The 13733-nt window shown below is 40.8% G+C and overlaps 1 protein-coding gene across 1 annotated transcript in view; it reads left to right on the top strand.

Annotated features, from left to right (window-relative positions):
• Window positions 1-13733, top strand: part of COX10 (cytochrome c oxidase assembly factor heme A:farnesyltransferase COX10) — a 108246-nt gene that overhangs the window by 70481 nt on the left and 24032 nt on the right. Inside the window, exon 5 of the mRNA XM_069798906.1 lies at window positions 3446-3516. Coding sequence (XP_069655007.1) covers window positions 3446-3516 — 71 coding nt within the window. The remainder of the gene's footprint in view (window positions 1-3445; window positions 3517-13733) is intronic.

Raw genomic sequence — 13733 nt, 5'->3', positions numbered from 1 at the left:
AGAATTTTGCTGAACATCTGGGAAGAAAATGGGAAAAGTTTGATAAATGGCATCTTGCTGACATGTAATAGCAACTAGCTCAGTGAAAGAATCTAGGGCATTGCAAATAAAAGGATTTTTCTTAACTGTAGTTCAGTTGGATATGTAGTTTCATGCGTACAGCTGACAGTAACAGATTATTCAGATTGTCAGATTTAAAAAAGCGAAAAAATTCAGACTTAAGTCATGCAGTAATCTTAATTTTGGGAGCAACCGTGTCTGTATACAACAGAGATGGACATTTTTGACTACTTAAATGAGCAGAGGAATTTCTTGTTCAAAATTTATATTCTGTTCAGGGGTTAACTACTATATTAAATATATGGAAATATTTCATACACAGATTATGGTATTGCCAGGTTATACTAACTCAACTGTGTAAATGCAAATTCTTGCAAGTGTTGAGTGTCCAACTCTTCTTCATTTCAGTCATTTTATGTTTGAGTCACAGTGAGTTTAAAACTTGTGCATTACTTTGATTTTATCCATCACACACAGAATACATTTAACTGTAAGCTTAAATACTTTCAAATGAGCCCAAATCTCCTCACGTGCACAAGTTTAAACTAGAAGTAAGCTCAAAGCAGTCAGACTTTGCAAATATAAATAAAAATTCTGTCTTTAAAAAAAAAAGCAAAACTGAGCATAGACCCAAAATATTTTCAGGAGAAAAGACTTTAGCTCTATAGAATTTTTCCCTTGTGTTGCTCTACCAGTCTGATGTCAAATGACATTTTTTCTTCATTTAACATAATTGTCTCTGAAATGTAACAGTGAAACAAACCATTAGCAAAATGCTGAGCTGTCAGGAGCAATCACTGGTTTCGGATCCAAACGGGGTGCTTTCCCTTCTCTGAAGGTAGTCGTTACCATTTCCTATAGAGGTTCTTTGTGAAACATCCAACACTTCAAGGGCAGCGCTGTAGCCATGAAGATCCGACCTGTTCCTCCGAAGTGAGCTGCCGGGGCTCCGTGCGCTGGGGCTTGTAGCTGCCCCACAGACTCCTCTGTGCTCTTCTTCCAAACCAGGGTCTTTACCGGCTTTGATTGTAGCTGGGAGTGCCATTGCCGCTGCAGATCAGGCATAACAAACAGAGGACGAGAAATAACCTATTAGCTGCCTATCTAAAAAGCTCTGGGAAAGTGAAAGACGTATACACTAATGCTTTTTCTTCCTGAAGTCCCTTCCTCTCTTGCATGAGTGACTCTTGGCTGAGCAGCCTCAGTTTGCTTCAGGAATATCGATAATAAAATTGGAAGGCTTCGAGAGTTGGTAGGAATTGGAAGCAGGTCAGATGCTCCATCCAGTTGCTCCGGATGGAGGCTTACTGCGAGCAAACCATCATCTCCATCTACGGCTGCGTAGTCCTGGCCAGCTCCACCACACAGATGGAGGCGAGAAGTTTTAGTGAATTGGTTGTGAACTAGTAATTAAAAGCCGCGTTGATGATTTCAAGTCCCGTGCTTTTATATTTCTTAACTTTTAAGCATTTAATCCGTAGCCTTTAATGCAAATCGACAAATGCAAGATTCCTCACCTGCAGAACTGTGGTGGGTTTTGGATCTATCGTGGGCAAACTGAGGACTTTAATATGCAGCACAGGCTTCACCCCAGTTAACAACAGTAATTAGCCATTGATTTGTGTTGGCCAGCCACTGGAGGGGGATGAGGCAGCCACTGTTGCAGGGGGTTTCAGAGCTGCTGGCTGGCAGGGAAGCAGTGCAGGTTTGGGGTCCCCCAGCCAGAGCCCCCCTTGCCGGCTCTGCCGCTGCTTCCTTGACCCTCTGCCCTCTCTCTTCTGCCACCCGCCTGAGTCGTCTTCTTTCCCAGGTTTGGACAGTCTCACAAGCATGACTGAACATGAAGATGATGCGCACTGCCAAATTTCTTGGCTTTAGAGCGTACTGTTAGCAGGTTTTGTTTAAGCAGGATAGCTTTAGCATGTGGGCTTAAGCACATGCACGCCCTCACTCTCACTCGTATGCAGGCAGGACTTTCTTATAGCCTTATTCCTGGGAATGGTTAAATCCATCAGGAAGATGATTCAACCTGAGGTTAAAAATGTCACCACAAATGGAGAATATTGTGGGCACTGTTAGGCAGGATGATCCATGGGTATCCGATCCCTGCCGCGCTTGCAATACGTAGGAGCAACAGCAGAGGTTCCCAAATTGTTATATAGTCATTACTTCAAAGTAATAGATGGGAAAGGTGGTTCCTGTGATCTCTGTGTGCCTGTAAATGAAGCATCTTTCCCCTCAGGTGCAGCAGTAGGGCTCTGGTGGGGTCCCCGCTGCTCCCAGTGTGCCAGTCCGCTGGCATTGCCCTGGGAATGCAGCCCCAGCAAGAGGGGGTAGTAAGACCAGTAAGGCAGCACTGTCAGAATGAAGATGTTTGTTAATTTTGTCTTTTGTTGTGTAAAAAGTTACATTAGTTTGCTGGAATAACATAGATTTTATCGTGTAGTCGTTTATCATATAGTCACCTTAAATCTGTCTGTAGTTTGACTATACTGAGCTTACTGTCAGCCTGATTGTTTGAAATGATGATTTGTTATGGTGCTTTTCCTACATATTCACCATAATTGGGATCCTACCCCAAAACCTCAGACATAACGTCAGTAGAAAGTATTCTTTCTATAAGTAAATACATGCTTATTATTTTTGTTATTATTTTACGCACGTAAAACTAAATGGCTTTACAGTTTGCTGTATGGCAAAGTGCATTCAGCTTTTCCAGTAACATTCTTTATAAAACGAATCATACAAAAGCCTGCAGGAATTCCTAGCATGAAGATAGTGCCGCCTGAATTTTCCCATAGGCGATGTTTAAAGTCAAATTGGGTTGTGACATTAAATAACACCATATGGTGTGTTCATTCCCTGCTGCTAGAACTAGATGCTCGGTGCAGTTTCAGTAGCATTTTACAAGAGTTGATTGATTTTGGAGTGGGTTATAGGTTCTCAGAAGTTAGATGATCTTGAAAAAACTTAGTGTTTGTCTTTTAAATACCAAAAGCACAACATTTGCAAGGGCTGTTTGTATTAATGTAAAACTGGGGGCAGGGCTGTATGTATGTGTATACATAATTGTGTACATGTAAAAGCTGTGTCAAACCCGTCGAGAACAGAACTTGGAATCAAACTGTACTTCAAATGATTAACTTTTGGGGACTTGTGCAAACTATTTTTGTCCTCCAGGTGATTTTCTTTCTAAGGGGGTGCCAAAAGCATTAATGCAGACTATCAAAGCCCCGTAAAAGGCGTTTGCCATTTTCGTTGTATTTCTGAACCTTCAAAAATAGAGATTAAAGCACCTGCAGATGCAGACAGTACATTCCACGCATGGCATGCTTTCCGGCATCCTTTCATTTTGATTCTTCCTTTTTTTTTTTTTTTATTACAGTTCTTTGAGGTTCCATTTGACTCAAATATGAACAGGACAAAAAACAGACCACTGGTGCGAGGACAGATCAGGTAAGGCTATGCACACCTGCTCTGGTTAATGAGAAATGAGTCTTCACATTGCTTTTATCTATCTCCAAGGTTCTCTCTCTCTTCAGATGACGAAAAATAGCAATTTCAGGCAAAAAAAAAGAACAAAATACAGCTCTCTGTTCTTCGATATTTTTTCATGTTTATAACTTTCATGTGAGGAGTTTGGGTAATCAGCTGTCTTCTAAAATACTGAATTTCTCAAGACAGCAGAATTCCACTCCTGTTGTGTATTTCTTCACGTGTAACGACTACATGCACAGTGTGGTAGCAAGGACTTATGTCCCACTGAACTTTTGCATTAGTTTGTAACAACAAATCTTCAAAATTTCACATCTAAGAACAAACACAAAAGTGTATATTGGTTTTAGTAGTCACATTTATCTCTTGGATCACAAACATTTTTTTGAATCTCCCAGCAGAGGTATCTGCAACTCATTTTTTTTAGTGGTTTTGTAAGGCACCATGTTGTCTTTGCCTTTTCTACATGTTTAGCGTAAAGCTCGCAATGGTGGCTTCTTATGAAAATAAAGTAAAAATTTGTCATCATTTAGTTTATCATCATCCATAAGTAAATCCCCCCCCCCCGCAAAAAGCGCCCTGCATTGGCATAGGGATGCCCTTAAAAAAAAAAAATAAAATCCTTCATTCACTCTGTTTTCTGGATTATATATCAGTTCAGTTTCTCAAAGGCTGTTTTCCAGCTAAAAAAGCAAAGTGAAAAAGAACATCAACAAAAAGCTCTAACTTATTTGCAAACTAAAGCTGAAGGCCCAATTCATAAATGATTCAACAAACAATTTTAGTATTGCATTTCCATGATTTGTGCCAAGGATTATTTATAACAAAATTATGTTTTCCCTTAGGCTTCTGTGAACAGTTGGTCCTATTTATTTCTGTGTTTTATCCATCACCTTTGGAGGACTGAAAAAAATGTGATGGATGAAATTACAAGAAAATTGAGACAAAATAGTAAAGTGAACCTCGGGGGTAAATTCACTCTCATTGTAAATAGTTAGAGTGCTTCAATAAACTTGTTCCGATTTGTTCTCGAAGATGGTGCTAATTACAGATTCCTGAGTTGAGTTAATTTTATTTAAAAACATATTTTAGGGACCACTGCAATGAGGGCATCTGTTGTACATACAGCAAGTCAGCCTTAATCATGCAGTTCAGGGGAGCTGCACTTCTGCTCCACTTGCAGGTGGTCCTTTAGCCCTGGAAGAAGGAACACTTGTTAGGAAGAATGGTGATGGGCAGATTGATTTTTATTTTTTTTTTAATCATAGTCTACTAGCATGGCTTGCAGTGTTTCTGGAGTCAGAAATATAGCTAGGAAACTTTCTGTCAACTTTCGATTCAGAGAAAGCAATTTGTTTTATAAGATTCCAGCATACTTAAACAAACTTCACTGTCATCTGAATGCACCACAGATTGGCAAAACCATATTTAATGGATTTTCTTACCCCCCCCCCCCCTTCATATGTGCTTTCACCACAAAATCGTAATGTTGGGGACTTCATGTAATCACTCATCAACCTATCCTACCTGACTGTCAACAGCTAATTTAAAGTTCTTTAAAGTGTCACTTACCTTGAATAATGCCAGTCTCGTTCCCTGTAGACCATTGAACGTGCAGACCTTGACTGGGGTTATTTCTTCTGTGGTGTGCCAGAGGAGTATAATCCAGCGCAAGTGATCTAATCTTGTTATATGTTGCCACATATTCCCTGGTGTTCCTTGAACTCTTTCCTTCCTGGCTGATTAAATAAAACCCTTAAATGGTTATGCTAAAACTAGTCAAAAACAGACGAGACAGAGATGGATAAATTGTATGTAAGAGACTGGTGTCTTGGCTCTGGGAAGGAATCCAGAAAGCTTGGCGTATGTACAGAGTTCTTGCCCAAAATTTGTCTGACATTTGAGTTTTGACATATTCTTCTCTTTGGCTGCTTCATATCACGAAATGTTTGCTGCTTTCTTAATTGTGCTGTGTTACAACATCTGTGATATCCAGTGCAAACGAGGATTTTACGATCCATCTTCATTTGCTCTGTTTGTAAATACATTGTGATTTCCCTTCTTTTTTTCTTTCTTTCCTTCCTTTTTTTTTATTTTGCATAGTCCTTGTTACGGAACCGGTCAGTATGGTGTCCTGGTTTCAGCTGGGATAGAGTTAACTGTCTTCCTAGTAGCTGGTACAGTGCTATGTTTTGAGTTCAGTATGAGAAGAATGTTGATAACGCTGATGTTTTCAGTTGTTGCTCAGTAGTGTTTAGTCTAAAGTCAAGGATTTTTCAGCTTCTCATGCCCAGCCAGCAGGAAAGCTGGAGGGGCACAAGAAGTTGGCACAGGACACAGCCAGGGCACCTGACCCAAACTGGCCAACGGAGTATTCCATACCAGTATATAAACTGGGGGTAGTGGGGGCGAGGGGATTGCTGCTTGGGGATTAACTGGGCGTCGATCGGCAGGTGGTGAGCAATTGCACTGTGCATCATTTGTGTATTCCAATCCTTTGTCATTGCTGCTGTCACTGTATTGGTGTTATCATTGTCATTGTTGGTTTCTTCTTTTTATATTCTGTTGAACCGTTCTTGTCTCAACCCACGAGTTTTGTTTCTTTTCCTGATTTTCTCCCCTGTCCCACTGGATGGGGGGGGAGTGAGTGAGCGGCTGCGTGGTGCTTAGTTGCTGGCTGGGGTTAAACCACGACAAATGGGTAGCAGTTTTTCTATGGTCCAGTCCTGAGCTTGAGATCCCTTTTGAAGAGCAAGAAGGTTGTTAACTCTCTGTCGTGTTGGCTCACTGCACCTCCTTGGAAAGGCGTTCAGTGGTGGCTTTGATGTGAACTTCTGCCCACTGAGAAACTGCACTGAGACCAGTGACATTTTTTATAGAGGTTGTGACATCATGAAGACAGTTCTTGGATGCTTTGAGCTTGCGCCAGAATCAAACTGGTAAACCCCAGTGAGAGGTCCTTGGTGTTACTGAGTCATCCAGTCCCTGGATGAGCTGGCGTCTCTATTTTAGATAAGCTGATTCATGGAGCTGGCTCATTAGGAAATGTTACGCTGTTGTAGAGAAATTATTCCTGTGTGTTTCACTTTATGGCCTCCATTTGCAGCTTCAGCCCCAAGTTTATTCAGGTTTAAGATCAGCTGTCACTTCTAACTGACCTTGCTTCCAACGTTTCTCCCTTTCCTTTTTGCCTGAAGCCTTCCCTTTGAGAAAACAACACCCCCCCCCCATGTTGGCAACATTTGTGTGTGCTTATTTCCCTGCATGCATGTTCATGTGGTTCCCAAGTCCCCATGTCTCAGCCTTTTCTGCAACTTGCTGAGGACTTGCAGTTTGCTTTGACATCAGTGAGGAACCTCAGTAGCTCTCAAAGAAATGCTCTGTGGCCAGGGCTGCACTGTGGAGCGTGAATGTCGTCATGGCCTCTGAGGTCTGGCTGCGGACAGAGTGTCATCACCTTACTGGTGACACTCAAGAAGTGTTTGAGTTAGGCAGCTTTGGCCTGACCATCGCACCAGGCAGCACTGTGGGAGCCAGGAGCCAGTTCTGCAAAGATCTCTGGAAGGATGGGATTTGGAAAAGCAATTGTCCTCCATCATTCATGAAGTCCTTTCCATATTGCATCAACTTTATGGCTGAAATAGTTATTTAGAGGCTCAGTGTGCCCCTGCGGCATACATTTTATATCCTTTGGCCTGGACCAAACCGTACAGGCAATGACAGAGAAGGACTCTGCAGAGCTGGGGTCTGCTGTACGTAGGGACAAGAGTACATATACCTTAGTTGCCAGCCCCAAACCCACTGCTGATGCCCCCAGGGAATATTCCGACACTGTTGCTAGATTTGTGACAAACAGCACTTGATAGTTCATTGACTGCTTGCTTTACGATGTCCTATTTAATTTGTAAGGCTCTGAAAAAAATGTTCCCTTTGAGCAATGAGACGTAACCATCCTTATTCTCTATTCAGAGAGTAATCAGAGACATCCTGTTGCAAAAATAACAAGAGTAGACCCAAACGCAGCATGCCACTAAACGCCATCCATCATTCCAGCCTGCCCACATGTCCTCCTCCCTCCTCTGACCTCTCAAGTCTTGTTTGGAAATACAAACAGCTTGAGATGTTCTTCATACTTCAGCTGCAGTGTTAAAGTCATTGAGAGTATTTGCGTTTTGCATTATAACAACAGCTGATATTATTTTTCCTGCTATGAATTGTTTTTATGTCATTGACAAGGAAAAATTTCACGTGCTCACACAACCTTAGATTTGACTGAAATGGCAGCAGCTTTTCCTGGTTTCCTGTTGGGTATGATTTATTCCCTTGCTTTTTAAGGTAATGGATTTAATTTTCCTGCAGATTAATTTAAATAAATCTCTAGTATTAGCTGCAGTAGCTGAGTGAGCTTAGCCTTGAGTATGACAAGTGTCCTGTTCCATTATATTGTACAAAGTGACAGTTTTGATTGCCCTTCTACACAGAACTGCACGCACTCTTGTTAAAAAGTGGCTGTTTTTACGAACTTACAGTACTGCTGGATCTGCTGTGCTAAGCACTCATAAAAAACTTAATAGTTGTATAGGAATAGTTTTTCATCTTAAAAAAAAAAAGTCATCAAACAGCGTGTTCTAAATAACTAATTCACGACCATGTAGACACCTTTCAGTTCTGCTCCCGCAGTATTTTGCAACTTGCAACTGTTTTATGTACCATGTCCTTTGGCTTTGGTCTTAGCAGTGGCTGCAGCATCTGTCTGGGAGCGGGGCTGGGATTTCTCCCTCGCTTTACCTCCAGGTTTCATGTCGCCCAGGCCATGAAGCTTGTACAGGCAGCATCAGAGGATGGTTGAGGCTGGAGGGGACCTCAGGAGAGCTGTAGACCAATCTTGTACGCACACAGCAGGGCCAGCGCTGAGGTTAGACCTGGTTGCTCCGGGTTTTATCCAGTCTTGTCTCAAAAACCTTCAATATAAGAATAATATGTTAGGGAATTTAATTATATTCTCCTTATGCAGAATATTTGCACTCTCAAGCTTGCTTTTCCTTGCGCATTTAAGAGGTTCAGGTCTATTAACTTAGCAGAAGAAGACGCAACACAGATAATGCCTTGGATGCTTCAAAAGAAATAAATCTTCATGTTGTTTGGTGAATATTTTTTCCTAGAATCCCATTAACCTCCTCACTTAGCAATGCACAAGGAGCTGTGTTCTGTATGCGAACTTCCCGCTTCTTACGGCCATGGTTGATGGTTATGGCAATTAATGGAGACAGTAAAACTTTTCCTACTTGTTGACATTTCTAAGTGGAGTGTAGACTTTGGTCAGTTTAAGCGATAAGCCAAACTCTTGAAGAATCAGACCCAAAAGAGCTCCTAAGGTAATAATGTTTCTCACTGATCGCTTATATTTATGAATTGTCGTTATAATTGCAAATATATACGTCGGACATTCATAAACTGACAGAAAATTGCAACATGTCAAACTTTCCCTATTTGTTCAAAAACACATTGTGACTCAAGACTAGTTCTATGTAAAGCTGAGTTTTCCACTGAGTTGCCTGTAGCAGACCTACTGTTGGAAGTGTAACAAAACCAGTCCATGCTGAAAAAATGTGTGTGCATTTAAAAAAAAAAAAAAAAAATCCTCCTGTAATCACTGTTGATAACTCAGTGTAATTAGCTTGATTCCTTGCTTGCTAACACTAATGTAAATCAGGAATGTTTCTACTGATGTTAGTGGAGCTACGCTGATGTAAGTGAGAGGAAATCCATGTCCTCGGCTTATGCTGAAACCTGCATTAAGCATTTAGCCAGCCCTGTTTTAAGCCAGCAGTTTAAAACCTCCCCAAGGGTTTCAGTAGAACTTCAGTTCCCATTTAAAGATCAGCCTCTACTTAGCTGGCTGGTCTGCTCCCTTGGGTGGTCATTTCAGACAGGTTTCCTTCTACTTAAGTTAAAACAAATAAAACAAAAACTCCATAAATCTACAGTTCTTCAAGAATAATCATTTTTAAGAGATCAGATGCTCATTCCCTGCAGGGAAACATTCCAATATTTTGTTTAGAAAATACCTCATTTTAAAGGGACTGCCCTGAGATCTTTTTGAATGATAAAAATGTTTCTTTTTTCAGTGGGAGGCTTTCCTCTTGTTTAAACAGGGCACAATTCAAAGCAGACACCACCACGGCAGCCTTTTCAAGCATTTTTTATCCTGCTTGTATTCAGGCTTTATTATTTGAAAACAAGTAAATGCATTCCTTCCCCACCACCACCCTCCTGGTTTCCTTTTTTTTTTCCCACCCTGTGTTTTCCAGAAGCTGTCATTGACGGTATTTGGTAAACAAGAAATTAAAAAGGCAGCTTTATATTTTTGACATGTACAATTGCTTGTAAAAATGTAGTTCTTGCCTTTTGAACAGCAGGATTTTTTATTTTTTTTTTCTGGCATGGCCACGTCATGGAGAGGTGGTGGTGGGAGAAACCTTAAGGCTAAAACATAGTTTAATGAGAGTAAAACCCACATCAAAGGATGGACTAATGGAATGATATAATGCTTACTGTGTCACTTTCCCAAAGGGGATATGGATGACAGTACTTATATTTCAATTATCTATTCACTGCCTGCATAAGATGTTGATTAAATGGTTCTAAGGTATTAGAGTCCTTTTGTAGAATGCACAGAAAAATGGTGATACTGCACATTATCCTCAGATCAAAATGTGTATTAGCAGGAAATTATATAGCTCTAACTACATATATATTTTGTTTCTTAGAGCAGTAAAGAGGGTTGTTTTAATAACTCTAACATTACATTCAAATTCGTTTCAGTTGAAATGAAGGAATTGCTAGCTATCCAGCTAGCACCTTCCGCGTACTCCTCCTGCCCGGACCTAATTCTGCCGCAGCTCAATGGAGACATTCCTTTGCAGGCAGCTCTGTTTGGTAAATATAAATCCTGCGGAAACACTTGACCCCTCACGCTTTACTGCTTTTCAGTTCAGCCGAGGGGCCTTTACCGCCAAATTATTTATCCGAATCTTTAATTGCATGTGGGACAGTTGATAAATCGGAGTACATTGTACATCGCCCCACGTTAGGAAACATCCCAGATGCTCATGTATAAAGCAGGAGTCACGGTGCATTTGGCTAAATAGCTGCTCCATCTGCTTGTGGGGAACGCTGCGGAGAAGTGATACGGGCTCCTAATGGAGTTGTCTTATCCTCTCATGTCAGCTCCTCGCCGGGGGGTAGAGCCCCATGAGCTGGAGGGAACCAAGCTATTGTACGCTAATCCTTCCATCTTTGTGTCCGATATGAAGGGGCCTCTTGGACATTAGTTGTAACCATTGACTCTTTTCTTTTTCAACTGACTAGTGATGAGTCATTTTCTGCAAAGGTGATGTTAAAGTGAGTTTTCTCCCTTACACTGCACAAACAAGCAAAATTAAAGCTCGAAGCCCAAGATCCTTTCCCCAACTTAACGCGCTGTTCTCCCGATGGCTCTTCTTCCCATGTCTGTCAAACATTTCAGGTTCATGTTTGTAAATTTTGGCTTAATGCAGTCAAAATCCCCACACTTTGTTCCCTGTATTAGTATTGAACCTTATCTGGTTTAACCACAACAGCATCATTATTCAACATGTGCCAAGTGTTGTAGGAAATGTCACCGCTCAACAAGTCCATTACAGAGCTGCCTCTGATTAGAAGCTGCTATACCCTGAGATCTGTTTACAGTAAGTCATGTTAGAAGTGCATTTCTTTCTGTGAAGGACAGAGTTTATCATGTCTTATACAAGTTATAACTTACATGTTATCAACTTCACAAGTCAGATATAAAAGAGGTTTTTCTTACACTTTAATTAGCTGTGCTAACACAGATGCTTGCTCTCCAGTCTTTATGACTAGAAAAGCTGCATTCCTGAGGTTGAGATATGTGGAGAACCTCTTTGATATGTTTTATTTAATTTTTTTTTGCTAGGGACGTAGAATCACAAGGAATATTATGTTATAAATCATGCTGTAAAGGAGTGTGTGCCACAGTGACTCATATTGCTGCCCATGTGTGACAATAATAAAGTTGTACTCATGCAATTTGATGGTATATGAAGGGGTTGGTGTTTTTTTTTCTCCACCAAACATTTGTAAAATATAACTCCAGATGCTAACTGTAGATAAACTACCAAAATAATAATGCAGAAATCCCAAATACAGCCATCCTCATTGTCTTCATCTCTCAGGTGAAACATAGCAACTGCTTAAAAGCATGCTATAGAGTGTTAAAATGATAAGAATATCAAATACATGCTTGCGATGTTGCAGAGGAATCTGCAGATAGGCAGGAAGGATCTGACTTAAATTGCAGTTTGACAGGCTCATCTGCTCCATTGCTCTTCCACTTAATGGTGTCTAAAGCCAGATCCTCCTTCCACTGTAGACCATTGCTTCTTGTCCTGCTGTCTGTTGCTGTAGTGAATAACTTATTTCCTTCATTTTCATTGCTACTGGGAACATATTTAGAGTCAGTGATCCTGTACCAAGAATGGCTGGACTGTCTGTTCTCTTGTTTTTGAAGAACAGGTTGATAAATACTCTAGAGCTTCAGTTTTCTCTATCTTAATGAGCTTGAGAACTGGCCCAAGACTTCTTTACCCACTGCTTTCCAAATGTTGTCTGAAGGCTCAGCAGAACCACATGTTAGACTTAATCACTCTAAATCACATAAAAATGTTTCTGGAGAGACCATATTATCCATCCTGTTTGTCAGCTAGTCTCTGGTTCTTAAACAAAGAGAGAACTGAGATTTTGAAATAAAATGAATGGATCACTTAACTGCCATGTTGTAAGGTTAGGTTTGTTAGGTTAAAGAGGAGGATTTAGTTTAAATATTATGGGGGACATTTTTCAAATTTACTGTAGGTTTGTCTTGTAAGCTCTTTAAAAAAATATTTACATTTTCGTGACTGCAGGGAGGCTGTGAATATTATTATTCACCCTTTCACTCCTACCTAACAAAGCCATATAACAAGGAGCATGCTAACGCTCTGCAGGGTTGCTTAGGGTTGTTATGATTAGCATTCTGGTGTGTATAGCAAGTGTAATAAGAACATAAACATTTTATGAGTATGGGTCCTTTTAATTTTTAATTTTTTATTTCAAGTGAGGTGACGAGGCTCAACTGGAGCTTCTGCTTAATAACAAAGGGCAACATAAAAAGTTTTATTTCTGTCTGAACGTGGTATTCGTGAACTGCAAGTCTCCCCAGGGTTTGCTGAGCTATCTCATCCCAAACCTGCGGTTGCTTTGGTCTCAGTCCTCCAGGCAGACTCTTGAACCCGTGAACAATGAAAGACCAGATCCTGGCTTCATTTGCATGGAGTTAGACTGGTAAAAATGAGAGCAGGATATGTTTAGGAGACAGCTCCATGCTGAGGGTGGGACTCCTGATTTCTCTTTTTTCGACTGAGTTGAAATTCCTCTTGCCTCGTGTTAGCACACACGGTGTGTCTTTATGGAAACTTTCAGCAAAATCGATGGAGCCAATTTTGATTTACACAAGCATAAAAAAGAGATGTGTCCCTTTCAAGATGAAATGATTCTTTTAAATTAGCTGTGTTTGTTTATGATAGTTTTAAAGTCCCTCACTCTGGCAGGGGAGACAGCACATCTGCAGCTTGGATTCTTGAGGAGTGAGGGGAACTAATTGCCTCCAATTTGGTTAAAATACAGTGTTGATTATGCTTTTATACAATAGCGATACACAGCCGTGACAGGGCAGCTTGGGCTTCATGCATGGGTTGTTTCTTCATTGGGAGAGAAATGAATTGACGCAGACATGGGATATTTTATCCTAGTCTGTATTTATTTACACTAAGTACACTTCTGAACAAGTATATTAGATAGCAAAGCCAGACCCGGGTTGGCAATTTAGTGCCAAAACTCAAGAAGGCAACTCCATGACAAGACCCAGCCAGCTATACGTGTTTATCCATCGCTGAGCTCCATATATGCCCAGCTCTCACTGGATGACATTCCTTGGGAGATTTAGACATCACTCATTGAATTCAGTCCCGTTTCCCTGCTGATGGTCCGGATGTCATTCAAAACCACATCCAGGTTGGTGCTGATGCCTGGCTGAACCCTGTGGACAAAGGAAAGGTATTACCGGCAATTCTTTTCACAGA

This window comes from Haliaeetus albicilla, chromosome 12, assembly GCF_947461875.1.
Source record: "Haliaeetus albicilla chromosome 12, bHalAlb1.1, whole genome shotgun sequence".
Classification (NCBI taxonomy): domain Eukaryota; kingdom Metazoa; phylum Chordata; class Aves; order Accipitriformes; family Accipitridae; genus Haliaeetus; species Haliaeetus albicilla.
Note: the sequence above shows the minus strand (reverse complement) of the source record. Positions and strands in the feature narration are given on the sequence as shown.